Below are 13,487 nucleotides of genomic sequence, written 5' to 3' on the forward strand. Positions count from 1 at the left end.
ACTTTCAAATTCCTCATCTCTCCACGTTTTTAAGTTCTTTAGGCTTATTTCTGGTCAACAGTCTATTCTAAGAAGTATATTTTTCTGAGATGGCACCTTCTCGAACCTCATTCATTGTTGTCAGTGGAAGGAGATTTGACAAATGTGGAAAGTACCCAGTCCTTATATCCAATTCTGAAAAAGGTGGCTGAAACTCATGGCCATGGTGTCTATGGCACATTCTGTTACAGCACTAGGAGGCTTAGAGCTAGACTGGCAAAATGGTCTAGTGGAAAGTGTATGAGGTTTAGTTCAAATCTGAGTTCAGATCTGTCTCTGCCCTTTACCGCTGATGGTCCCTTTGCAAATTGCTTAACCTCTTTGGGCTCCAGTTCCTCATCTACAAAACTGGGGTGGTGGTGCTGAGATGCTTGTGAGGCTCTCCTAGCTTGATATTGGTAAGCCTAAATTTCCAAGTAAAGCAGGGGTGCTTAATAAAGGTTCCATGAACTTTCTTTAAAAATGTATTTTGATAACTAAATTTCAATATAACTAGTTTCTTTTGTTATCCTATTAAATATGCTTTATTCATTTGAAAACAATAATTTCAAGTCAATAAACTTCACTGGTATGCCAAAGAGTCCATGGCAAAAACAAACAAAAAAACCAAGGTTAAGAACCCCTGGGAAGAGAAATTGTGTGGGCAAAGAGAGATGGAAAGATGGCACTGGATGAACTCTGATGATCCTTCCCCCTCTAGAATTATGATCTTAGGACTCATTTAGCAAGTATATATGAATTCTTTAATCATATAAGACTCTCTAATTTAAAGAGGAGACAAAGACAGAGAGAGAGAGAGAGAGACAGAGAGACAGAGACAGAGACAGAGAGACAGAAAGACAGAGAGAGAGAGAGACAGAGAGACAGAGAGGCATAGACAGACAGGAAAAAAAGGGGGAGAGATTCTGAGAGTAAGGGATTAAATTTTGACACATTAGACAATAATACTTTACAATACAGTAAACAGAAATAGTAATAGTTGCTATTTATATAGTGCAAGATTTGCAAATATATTTTTCAAACGTTATATCATTTGAACGTAATAGCAACCTTGTGAAGTAATTAGTATACACATCATTATCTTCATTTTACTACTGAGGAAAATGAAGCTCAGAGAGGTTAGGGTTCATAAAACTAGTAAACTCTGGGGACCAAGGGGCTCAAAACAAGTCTATCCTCACTCTGAATTAAGCAGTTGGGTTACTATACTCTATTAGCCTTCAATTATACAGTGCTTGGAGCTGAAAAACAGAGACTGCATCTTTATCTCTGTCTCTCTATCTGTCTGACTCTCTGTTTCTCTCTGTGTCTCTGTCTCTGTCTCTTTCTCTCTCTCCTTCTTTGTCTCCGTCTCTTTGTCTCTCTCCCCAAAACCTGGTCACCCTTCCTCTTGTCAACAGCCTTCCTAAAATGTGGTGCCAGACAAGGAACACAGTACTCCAGATGTCATCTATCTGCCTAGGTCAGGATATAACAAGATTTCTTCTATTTGGCCCCAGAAGGCAGAATCAGAAGCAATGGATAGAAGTTGCAAAACAGACAATTTATTCTGAAAATCAGGGACAACTTGCTAACAATCAGTACTATCTAAAAGTAGGATGCGCTTCCTTGAGAGGTGGTGGGTTTCCCCTCCTGGAAATCTTCAAGAAGAGGCTGGAGGATGATCACTTGTTGAGTAGGTTACAGTGAGGAGTCTTATGGTATCTGGAACAGCCAACACATTCCTTCTACACTCTCAGATTCTGACATTCAGTGATTCTCTCTCCTTGTACATGCTTTGCTCCTATTAAAGTCACTTCAGATGCAATTCTTCAATCTCTAGTAGATCCTAACAGTCTGCATACAAACATGCAGGTCTCTGCTATCCTAAAAACAAACACTTTTCTCTCCATTCTACCAATCTCACAAAGTAATCCCTCAATCCCTGCCATCCCCTCCTTTTCATTTCCAAGTCACTGGTCAGATCTCTAGAGAATTTGCTCTTCCTGCTTTCCATTCCTCACCACTCCTCTGCAGTCAGATTTTTAATTCCTGCTACTCTATTGAAACTATTTTTCAAGGTCACTAAATATTCCCTAATTGCTAGATCCAGAAGCCTAGAATCATATTGAAATCAAAGATATCTAATCAATCAAATGCTGACAAGGAATCAGCTTTTGCAGTGAGTGGAATGATTTCTTATTAATTAATCCATCTCTGAGTACTGATTCCTACCTAAAAATATTCATTCCTTCATTGTATACTAATGAAGTTAAGAAATTAGTCAGTTCTTAGCACTATTTCAAGTCCAAAATAGTTATTTAACTTTATTTTTCTATTCTAAAAGGAGGCCCAAATCAAATTTTTCTCTTTCCTTCCTCCCCAAGACCTATCCCAAATGCAGTTCTCATTTGGAATCTTCATTAGGCACTTAAGTTTATAGCTGTTCCTCTTACATGTTGTTTTGGTTGCAGGGCCTAGATATAGAGGGTTCCTGTGATTGGAAAACCAGACAGATCCTGCTGTACCTTACAGTACTCTCATTAAATCTGAACAAGACGAAATCCTATCCCCTGTGGCAAGGGCACTCTGCGATTGTTTTCTTTTGCCATAACACCTCTTGTTTTAACTACTTTCCCAACACTGAGAAGTCTTGATGTGTGCTTAGTGAGAAACAGGAAACCCACACAGGCAAATTACAATTTGCATTTGGTCCAGTATGATTCTTGAACCTGAAAGGGGATCCAAGGAAAATAGGATTCATTTTATTAATGCTTTCTTCCGGGTTTCCCGCTTCCTACTTTATCAACTCTATTTTTTCAGATTCTAATCCCATTATGAAGTTTTTCTACACTAGTTTGCATTTCCTCATCTTCTTGCCCTAGCTCCAGGAAGTTACAAGTCTGAGCTTAGCATAACTTCTAGTCCTAAGCATTCCCCCCGCCTACGTTTCTTGGAATCCTTAGCAGACTTCAAAGCATAGTTCAGGAGCTGCATCTTAGAGGAAGTCTTTTCTGATTGGTACTCCACCCCAAGTTGGTTATATACACTCCATCCTAAAGTTATCTTTCATTTACATGCTCCTTATATCCTTCAATAAAGTATAAGCTCCTTGAGAACATAGACTATTATTTTTTTAATCTTTGTATCTTTTGATCCAATAAAATCCAACACAAATTTATTAAATGCCCACTATGAGCAAGGTTTTTTATTAGGTCATACAGACTAGACAGACGAAATGAAAAGTAGTCCTTACCTCCAAGGAGGTACTATTTTTCTGGAAGAAATATACAAATATGATAACCTGAGAAGGAAAAGTCCTCCCTCATGAGGGGGTGCAGCTAATTGACACAGTGGATAGAGTGATGGACTTGGAGTCTGGAAGACTGAGTTCTAATCAAGACTCAGACACTTACTTAGCTGTGTGACCCTAAGCAAGTCACTTGACCCCTTAGCTTCGGTTTCCTCATCAATAAACTAGAGATAAGATTATTGTGAGGATCAAATGAGATAAAGCACTTTGTAAACTCTAAAGTGATATATAAATTGTAGCTATTGTTATGGTGAGGAGAGTGCAGAGACACCATGTAAAAATATACGTATAGAAATACCCTGTGTATTATATGTGTGTATATGTGTATATACACACACATATATATACCCACACACACACATCCAAAGCAGATAAAAGGTAACATTAGGAGAGGGAAGAACCAATACCTAGGTGGACACAAGGAAAGCTTCATGAGAAGGTTGTTTGAGTTGAGTCTTGAGCCATGATTCAAAGAGTTAAGAGTGACAAAGTCACTGAAGGCATGAAGGACCACCAGGGCAAACACACCTACTTCATTTCTTAACTATGTCAAGGTTCTATATTTCATGAGGCTTATTGTTGTTTTTGCTTTTCTTTCTTGAAGAGGACCATAACATCTTGGAGGTGCTGCTGTGACATGCAAGTGAATTGGATTTAAGTGAATCAGGGCTGTTCAAACTCCCAGCCTCACTTTCTCCTCAGGAGCCATCTGGGTCCAGGGACCAGATATTTGGTCCTAGAAGGGGTGGAATACCTTGGCCTTTTGAAGCTAAGGTCTTTAGCAGGTCTCAACTTGACTGAGGCAATGCCTATTTTCTCCAAAATGGACACCAGAGTCCCCTTTGATAACTGGAAGAGGGCTTCAAGAGAAGTCTTGCTTTACTAGTAGCAGATGGATTAGTAATAGTCTTCCAATGAGGAGATGATGTTCAAGAGGTGCTCTTGTCACAAAGTTCATTGCCCTGATGCTACCCTACTGATGGCCATTTCCAAACTTCTCTATGATGCCAGGCATACAGTGGTTTTTCCAGCTTGTTCTTGAAAATTCTCCAGGTTGATCATCCCCACAAGGATGAGGCATCAGAATTAGTCTTTGGTAGAAGACAATTTATGAGAGTATAATTTCCCTATACCCCAAGACTGAAAAGATACATGCAAAAAATTAATTTTTCCTAGGGAAAACTCAGTATTGCTGATAAGGAAATAGTATTAATTTCCTTACGTGCCTTTGGTTCTTCCTTACAACCTTGTTACTCACATTGACAGCCCATGTGGGCTAAGCAAAGAGGTCAGTGAATGCTGATTATTTTTAATCATAAGCCCTAAGTTCCTTGTGGAAATTAAAAGGTCCTTTAAAACTCTGATTTCCTCATTTTTAATGGCATACTTTCTTAAATGGTAAAACATACTGGATTCAATTTGCTTTAACATAGAGCTTTGAATTCAGCCAAGAAATGATTCATGGTGGTATCACGAAAATCATGATTTTATTTTCAAGAACAAGAATTCAGTTTTTTGATTAGGGTTAGTTGAAACTATTTTCCTTCCTTCCTTTCTTCCTTCCTTCTTTCCTTATTCCTTCCTTCCTGTTTGTCCCTTTTCTCTTTCTTTCTTTTCTTTCTCTGTTCCTCATTTTCTCTTGCCTTTTCTCTTTTTAAATTTTTCTTTTTTCCTTCCTTCTCTCCCTTACTTCCTTTGTCTTTTCCTTCTTTTCTTTCTTCCTTCATCTTTTCTCCTTTCCCTCCTTTCTTTATTCCCTTCCTTCATTCCTTCCTTTATTTTTCCTTCTTTCTTCCTTTCTTTTCCAAATCTTTTTAGAGATCACCCTAGAAGTTAAGAACCCAGCAGTTTGTACGTAACAAAAAGGATACAATCCTTCATAGCCTTGCTCTAATTTTGTGTGCCCAGAGAATGATAAAGGAGCCCTTTTCTAGAACTGATTAGTTATACATTGCAGTTCCTCATTTCACTAATCCATTCTTCCCTTTTGAAAAGCTTAATAAAGTCAACTAATATTTGGGGCTTATTAGCACTTCCCATTCTGCTACATACGTGATCTTTCAGTTTCCTTTCCCCTGAAACATTCTGCAAATCTATGGAATACTGATTGCCCCAGGAGTATCCTCCTGCTTGTCTTGATACTTCTGTTCCAAAGTTTAATCTAAACAATAATCAGCATATGAAAAATGAAATGTGGAAAATGCTGTATAAAAGCAGAAATCATTCATGTTTTGAAATGCATTAAAATTCATCTCTGTTTTTTATGAGCTATAATACAGGATCAATAATTTTTCAACTTGAAGACTGAGAAGGCTGGATGATTTTTAAAACCCAATATTTGCCTGCTTATGCTAAGAAAGACAGTGTAGGGCGGTGGAGAGCAAGTTGCATCCAGATCCTGCCTCTGTCACTTACTGGTTCTGTGATCCTGGACAAATCATTCAATCTCTCAGGGCTCCAGGCATCCCTCCAAGGCTATCAGTTGCTCAGAAATTGGTGTTCCCATTCTACTTTTCTAGGGGAAGTTTGATGAAATAACAGTTCTGAACCTACCCCCTCCCTTGAAATGCCAAGGAGCAAAAGAAAGGGAGATCTAAACTCTTTTCCATTAATAAACTTATTTTGTAGGCATAGGTCCTAGAAATAAGGGAAACACATTGGTTTTATTATCATCCTTTGCTGATCCTAATTTTCTTCCTTTTGCCAATACCTCCAAAAAAGTCATACTCTTGATGCTCCATCATAGGTGTCAGATTGGCTGTGGTCTCTCAAAGATTGTGATAACAGAGTGAAAGTTCTGGTAGGATCTTCCAAGTTTGCAAGGCTATGCATAGCTTCAGGGATGCACCATGTACCCAGAGTTTGAGGATCAACTAATTACTTAGGTTAAAAGAGTCTCATCTCCAGATTGGTGGCAACATGTTGACTTTCATCCACAGCTACTTTGAATTCTGGAAGTTATAGAAGGGGTTAGGGTCTGCATCTGTGGAAAGTCCACCCACCCTCTTCAACAGAATGACAGATCCTGGAAGTGTAGTGATGTCTTGGCAATATCAATCAATTATGATAGTTTGTTAAGACAGCAATTGTAAATATCATAATAGCATACATTTATATAACCCTTTTATTAGTTTCATGATGATAATCTTGATGGGCTTATAGGTTATTTTTGTTCAGTCACATCAAACTCTTCATGACCCCATTTGGGTTTTTCTTGGCAGAGAAATTTCCTTCTCCAGCAAATGAGCAGATGAGGAAACTGAGGCAAATGAGATTATATGAGTTGCCCAGGGTCACACATCTAGTAAATGTCTCAGCTGGATTTGAATTCAGGTCTCACTGACTCCAGACATAGTGATCTATCCACTGTGTTGCTAAGCTGACAGGTAGATAGTACAAAGAGTATTAGTCCCATTTTACAGCTGAAGACACTGAGGGTCAGAGAGCTTAAATAACTCTCCTATGGCCACACAGATACTAAATGTTTGAGTGATTTCTCCTAAGTTCTATATATTTTCTTTTCATTTTACCATAATATCTAAAGTAGGAAGGAAATTTAGAGTTCCATGGGGAATTTGGTTCACAAGAATTCAGGAGTGATTGGGTCTGAATTGTAATCTTGTCCGTGATGCTTATTACCTGTGTGACCTTGGGCAATTCACAGTCTCCTTGATCCTCGGTTTCCTTATTTGTAAAATGAGGTTAGACAAGGTGGCTTCTGAACTCCCTTCTACCTCTAGGCCTATGATCCCATGAAGGAAATTGAGTCCTGGAATGGTTGGGACTTGCCCAAAATGACACAGAGAGCAAGGGGCTTGAAACCAGATGCTATGATTCCAAATTCAGTTCTTTTGCCACCCAAAATTCATAAAACAGCTATAATGCTAACCATACATAAATGTCTCTCATATAGTAGATACATAACTGTGATAGGATAGTAGTTATAAGGATTCAAATAATCCTTTCCTTAATAACCATGATATTTTGTATTTTCATCTTATTTACAGCGTGACTTAGATTTCTTAATGAAAATGTTGACGCTATTTCAAAAGTCCGTGTACTAGACGCAGTCTTGCCATAACTCTGAAGCCAAATACCAACAAATTCCTTTTTCTAAACTTAAAAAAGTCAGGAGAATAATCCATTTTCATGTTCATTTTCAATATTTCCTCTCTTCTTCAGGTGAGGGGCTGTCAGAAAGGACTGTAGAAATCATCCTCTCCGTTACCTTGTGTATCCTCTCCATAATTCTCCTGGTGGCCGCTATTTTTGCATTTGCTAGGTAAGATGGGTTTATAATAATATTTTTGGCATTTAAAAGACTGCACACATTATCTGAACCTCATCACCTCTGGATTAAGTAGTTATTACACAGATGTAATCATGCAAGCATTGTGCTGGTGTAAGAATTGGAGTGAATGTCAATCTGGCTGAACGTTGGTCTCATTGCCCGCTTTTTACATCATGATTCTGGCTCAGTATCCCTTAAATGAATACTACTATTTTATTGCAGCTGGGTCTATGTTCTACTTAGTGGAAATGGATGGCAGCTGATCAGGATTCCTTTCCTATGCTTGACTTCTGATCATCAATCTCCCAATGCCCTTTTGTCCCATATGCTCTAGAGTCTGGCTTTTTTTCCTTGTCCTTAAATATTCCACATGCAACACTTTTCTCATTCCTTTTATTAATTTTCTGAAAAGTAGGATAGCCTAGTGGATAGAGGGTTGGCCTGGAGCTAGGATTCATGTACATTCTCAGACTCATACCGGCTGTGTGGCCCTGGGCAAGTCACTACACTTTGTAGTACTCTCAAAATCTGTCTAAGATTGTATGTTACAGACAAGGTGCTGACCTGCATTGGGAGAAGTAATTTTCTTACCTGGTAGCTCCCTATACCAGTTAAATCATATCAACCATATCTGACAATTTCCTCCAGATTCATAATTACGAAATTGTGGAGTACCACAACAGTACAGGCACAGTAAGGCAAAGTACAGAAAGGGTCTTATTAGTCAGAATCAATTAATAATTATTTTAATAATATTAGTTAACAATATTAATAAGAATTAGTTATTAGTAATAATTTATTATAATAATGCTTATAGAATAACAAAATCAATTTTGCATTGATGCATCCAGGATCATAGATTTAAAGCTGGGGGTGATCTTGGAAGCCCTCTAGTCTGACATTACCTTCCACTCCCTCATTTTGCAGACAAGGAAACCATCCCAGAGGGGTCAAGTAACTTGCCTAGAATCACACAGCTAGCAAGTGTCAGAGCAAGAGAGAAAGATAAGACAGTCGCTCCAGTGACTCTAGAACCAGTCCTCTTTCTACTATACCTTGCTGCCTCTAGTTAATTGAATTTTCTGGTTAAATGAAAACTAAACAAATTATTATTATTTTGTTTGGAAACTTATTACTGAAAATCCTAAAGTGTAGAAACAATTTCCTTGCTTAAATAGCAATGAGTGAAAAACAACTAGATTTTCTTTAAAGATAATCTTTGGGAACAAGTCTTATGATTGGAATTGGTATTGTTGATTTGAGAAAAGACATGTTACAGATTGGAAGAGGTCTAGGCTGACCCTGAAAGTTCTGAGGGGGTGGGGTTTTAAGACCCCCATTAGCAACATGTTTTCTTATGAATTGCCTTTTTCTTGATAAAGGACAGAATGTTAAGATTTTTTTTAAAAATAAAACTAGTTTAAAAAAACTAAATCCTGAGATTATTTCCTAACTAATGCATGTTATACTCTCATTCATATGTACCAGTAATATGCTTTAAACCCATACATACATACATACACATGATTACAAAACACTAGTGACCTTCGGTGAAAGAGGGAGCAAGCATATTTATAGAGTCTACTATATTCCTGGAATTGTGTTAAGCACTTTTACAAATATTCTCTCATGTGATCCTCACAACAGCTTTGTGAAGTAGGGCTTTTATTATTCTCATTTCACAGTTGAGGCAATTAAGGTAAATAGAGCTTAAGTGACTTCCCCAAGGTCACACAGCTACAGTGCATCTAAGGCTGGATTTGAACTCAGATCTTCCTGATTCCAGGAACCCTAAACCTTGGGCGCATAACTTTTGTGGGTCTCATCTGTAAAATGAGGGGGTTTGATTAGATTCCCTCTAAGGTCTCTTCCAGTTTTGAGACAATTATCCTATGAGATTATAATGCTCTTTGTTAATGTAGGAATATCACACAGTGGGTAGAATGCCAGCCTCTACATTAGGAAGACTTGGGTTCACATCCTATCTTTAACACACACTGACTGTTTGGCATTGGACAAGTTTAATTTCTCTAAGACCATCAGTTACTGATCTGTATTTGTAGAGGGAGTTTCCTCACCAGGCATTGCTTATATCCAAGGATGTGCTGGAGACATTTTGTCTGGAATTGTTAAATTTTCGTTGTGAGCATTTGAATCTCAGAAATAGGAAAATGCTTCATTTATTGTTTTGGTGATTGTCCAAACTTAAGAAAGTGATGAAGAAAATGTTAATAATGTCCATTAAACTTGGTAGTGCATCCTAAGTATTTTTCCCCCAAAGAGTCAGTTGTAAAATCAGCCTACTCCTGGATAAGGGGTCCCCTCCTCCTTTATATAGGAAAAACCTGATGCTTCTGAGTTAAGAACCCTTTCATATCACAGAAGCAGCATCATACTCCCCAGCGTGTGTCCGTGGTGCTGAGGAATACACTCAGTGTCCAGATGTTGAGATCTCAATCATGGTCTTTTCCTGTTAATCACTGTCTGCCTCAGTTTCCTCAACTAGAAAATGGGGATAATAGTAAATCTTACCCCAAAGAGTTGTAAGGATAAAATTAGACAGTACTTGCAAAAGTGCTTAGCACAGTGTAAGGCACATTGCTGTTCAGTTGTGTCCAAATCTTTGTTGCCCTGTGGACCATAACACGCCAGGCTCTTCCATCCTCCCCTATCTCCCAAAATCTGCACATAGTAGATGCTTAATAAAATGCTTATTCTCTTAGTAGCATTAAATAAATATCTGTTGATCTGATTTTATTTGTTAATATAGTGAAGGATTACTGTGATTTCAACCTATTTTTTCTGTTTACGTGTTCTATCTTTATGGAATCAGAGAATTTTTAGCAGTAAAAGGGACTTTTGAGATTTTTAAAGAGGGCGAATTTATCCCAAGGTCTTCATGGTACAGACCAGAAAGGCTACTTTATTTGCGGCAGCAGTCTCCAGTTCCTACATCCAAGCCATTCTTGTGTCCCTGGTACCCTTGTGTCACCCTATCTAGACTAAAGCTGCTCGCTGATTCCACAGTCACTTAACCATTGTTACCCCTCTTACTTTTCATATATTGAGTGCTCCAAAAGTCTAAGTATGGCTCTAAGCTCTTCTATGGTAACAGTAGCAGACCAGGATCTTAAAGCAAAGAAGGACCTCAAGTAACTGTGTTTGTCCTTCATTGCTGAAGACCATGCCATCAGAGAAATAATGACGTGACTTGCACTTGACTCTGTTTTGAGTGAGGGAGGGCTGCGTAAGTCACCAGCCTCACTTCTCCTCCAGAGCCAGCTGAATGCAGTGACCAGATATTCATTAGGATGACTGGAGATGACCCAGGATGAGGCAGTTGGGGTTGTGACTTGCCCAAAGTCACACAGCTAGTGAGGGTCAAGCGTCTGAGAGAACTTAGAGGCATAGAATCCAACTTTCTTGTTTTGTAGATGGGGAAACTGTGATGGGGGAGGAGGTGATTTTACCTAAATCCCTATGGGTACTAAGTGATAAAGTGTGGATTAGGACCTTTGTATCCTAAACCAGGGCTCTTCCCACTCAACGACCTTAGGAAATCTAAACTCTTGAGAACAATACCTTCCACAGGATGCATTTGTGCATCAGCTGGGTAAGATTAGTAGTATAGCTTATTGCCATAGAAAATAGCTTGTGTTTGAACAAAGCTAATTGTCTCATACAGAGGTAGCATGAAATAGTGAATACTATTGGACTTAGGATCAAGAAGGCCTCAGATAATTACTAGCTAGGTGACCCTAAGCAAGTCACTTAACCTCTCTGTGACTCAGATTCCTCATCTTCAAAATGAGAGGGTTAGAAGTGATGGCCTCTAAGACCCCTTTATGGAATGAAACAAGCATTTCCATAACATAATATGATAAAAAATATGATGGTACACGAAACTGCAAATCTGCTATGCACAACTTGATATTCCTTTCAAATATACAAAATTATCATGTATATTTCTTTTTTTTCCTTTTTTTCTTCCCTCTCCCCCACCCCCTGTGCCCCAAGGTGGCTACCATCAGACATAAATAGGAATAGATAGATAGATGGATATACATACAAATATATGTATAGACATATGTATGTATGGAAAATTATTCTATACATACTTCTATTTATCAGTTCTTTCTCTGGATACAGATAGCATCTTTCTTCATATGTCCCAAGAGAATATTGTATACCAGTAAAAGTAATATTATGTAAAGCATGACTAAGAAAATAAGTTATTTTGACTATTATAAATACCCAAATTAACTGGTATTATTTAAGGACCTACTATGTGCCAAGCCCTATGCTAGGGACTGCACATATAAAGGTGTCTTTCCATCAGGGTGATTATATTCTGCTTGATAAGACAGTCAAGACTTAAGAAGGAGGCCATTGACATGATAATGGAAACAGACCATAGCAAGGTTAGAAAAGAAATTTTGCTTATGTCCACTCTTTATTACAGAGAAAGTTTCTTGTCTGACTTCAAGGGTCAAAAAATAGAATACATCAATTTAATTATTTTCTAATTTTCTTAGGCATCTTAATGTCACAAAATTTGTCAAGCAACCTATGTATTACTTTAAAAAATAGCAGCATGTCTTCTTACGTTGCTTACCTTATTTTCTACCTCACTTGTTCTAGAATTCGACAGAAACAGAAAGAGGGAGGCACATACTCTCCCAGGGATGCAGAAATTATTGACACCAAATTCAAGCTAGATCAGTTTATCACAGTGGCAGACCTGGAGCTGAAGGATGAGAGATTAACTCGGTAAGCACACTCCTTTGGTAAAACAGTAGTCTGAAGAGTCTGTAGCCATGACCCCCTTCTGACCTACGCTTGTTGGAAGTGTTTGTGGTAGTGTTATTTACATAGGTCGCTCAGATCACCTTTCAAAGGGTGACCTCCCTCTTCTACACACTTCTCACTAGTGTTCGGGGAATCACTTCATTTTTCTTATTTTTAGAATAACGACTTACGCAATATATATATATGTATATATATACATATATATATAATTTCTAGTGAGAAAAGAAGCTTTTAAAAAAGTTTTGCTTGATAAATATTTTCAGATAATGTCAAGAAGCTCATGTTTGGTGACGTACAAAAGTACTCACATTCTTAATGTGGCCTAATAATCATTGCCTTCATTTTATTGCTTTTTCTAATGATTGTCTTTGTCTGAATCATTCCTTTAGCATAAAATTCTTCCTTAAATCTTTTTCTATGTTTGATTTTATCAGGATTCTATAGCACATATTAGCAACTATATCAAAAGATGCTAAATATTTTGAAACAAAATCCAAAGTTGAAATGTCATAAAAGTGAATAAGAATGAAATTCATATACTGCACCAGATTCTGAAATTCTTGATTATTATAAAGAACTATTTATAATAACTTGCCATTCCTCAGAAATGTATTCTCGTATCAAAATGTTTTCATAATTAAATATTTTATTGGAACAATGCATCTTTACTGATCTGGCAGAAATTGTTTCAGATCTCATTAAGACCTGAAATAATATGCCTTTGGGTGAGTACTGGGATGCTGAGCTAGGAAATGATTCCTCAGCAGGCACAGGGAGAACAGGATTTATAAGACCAAAGCAAACAATTATTATGGTCTCTAAGGTGATGCCACGGAAAGTTTGTGTGGGGAAAGAAGAATTATCTGTGATTGTCACAAGCAGAAGCTTAGTGTGTAAATTAAGGGTTGACTTCATGTAGACATTTCCAGTAAATTATATGTATATATATATATATCTGATACATGCTGTGAAAAGAAATGTCCTCTGTCAGATTATTGATTCAGCTACTACGAAGAGAAGTCTGCTCACTGTTACTCTATCTGAATTGCAAGCATA

General features: G+C 37.7%; 1 protein-coding gene across 4 annotated transcripts in view; it reads left to right on the forward strand.

Annotated features, from left to right (window-relative positions):
- The window catches only part of PTPRQ (protein tyrosine phosphatase receptor type Q), a 315,483-nt gene that overhangs the window by 244,752 nt on the left and 57,244 nt on the right, over positions 1 to 13,487 (forward strand). For all 4 annotated transcript variants that reach the window (XM_072655471.1, XM_072655472.1, XM_072655473.1 and 1 more), the window contains 2 exons: positions 7,514 to 7,613; positions 12,264 to 12,392. In XM_072655471.1, the coding sequence (XP_072511572.1) occupies positions 7,514 to 7,613; positions 12,264 to 12,392 (229 nt within the window). The remainder of the gene's footprint in view (positions 1 to 7,513; positions 7,614 to 12,263; positions 12,393 to 13,487) is intronic.

The sequence above is a fragment of the Notamacropus eugenii genome, chromosome 3 (genome assembly GCF_028372415.1).
Source record: "Notamacropus eugenii isolate mMacEug1 chromosome 3, mMacEug1.pri_v2, whole genome shotgun sequence".
NCBI lineage: Eukaryota > Metazoa > Chordata > Mammalia > Diprotodontia > Macropodidae > Notamacropus > Notamacropus eugenii.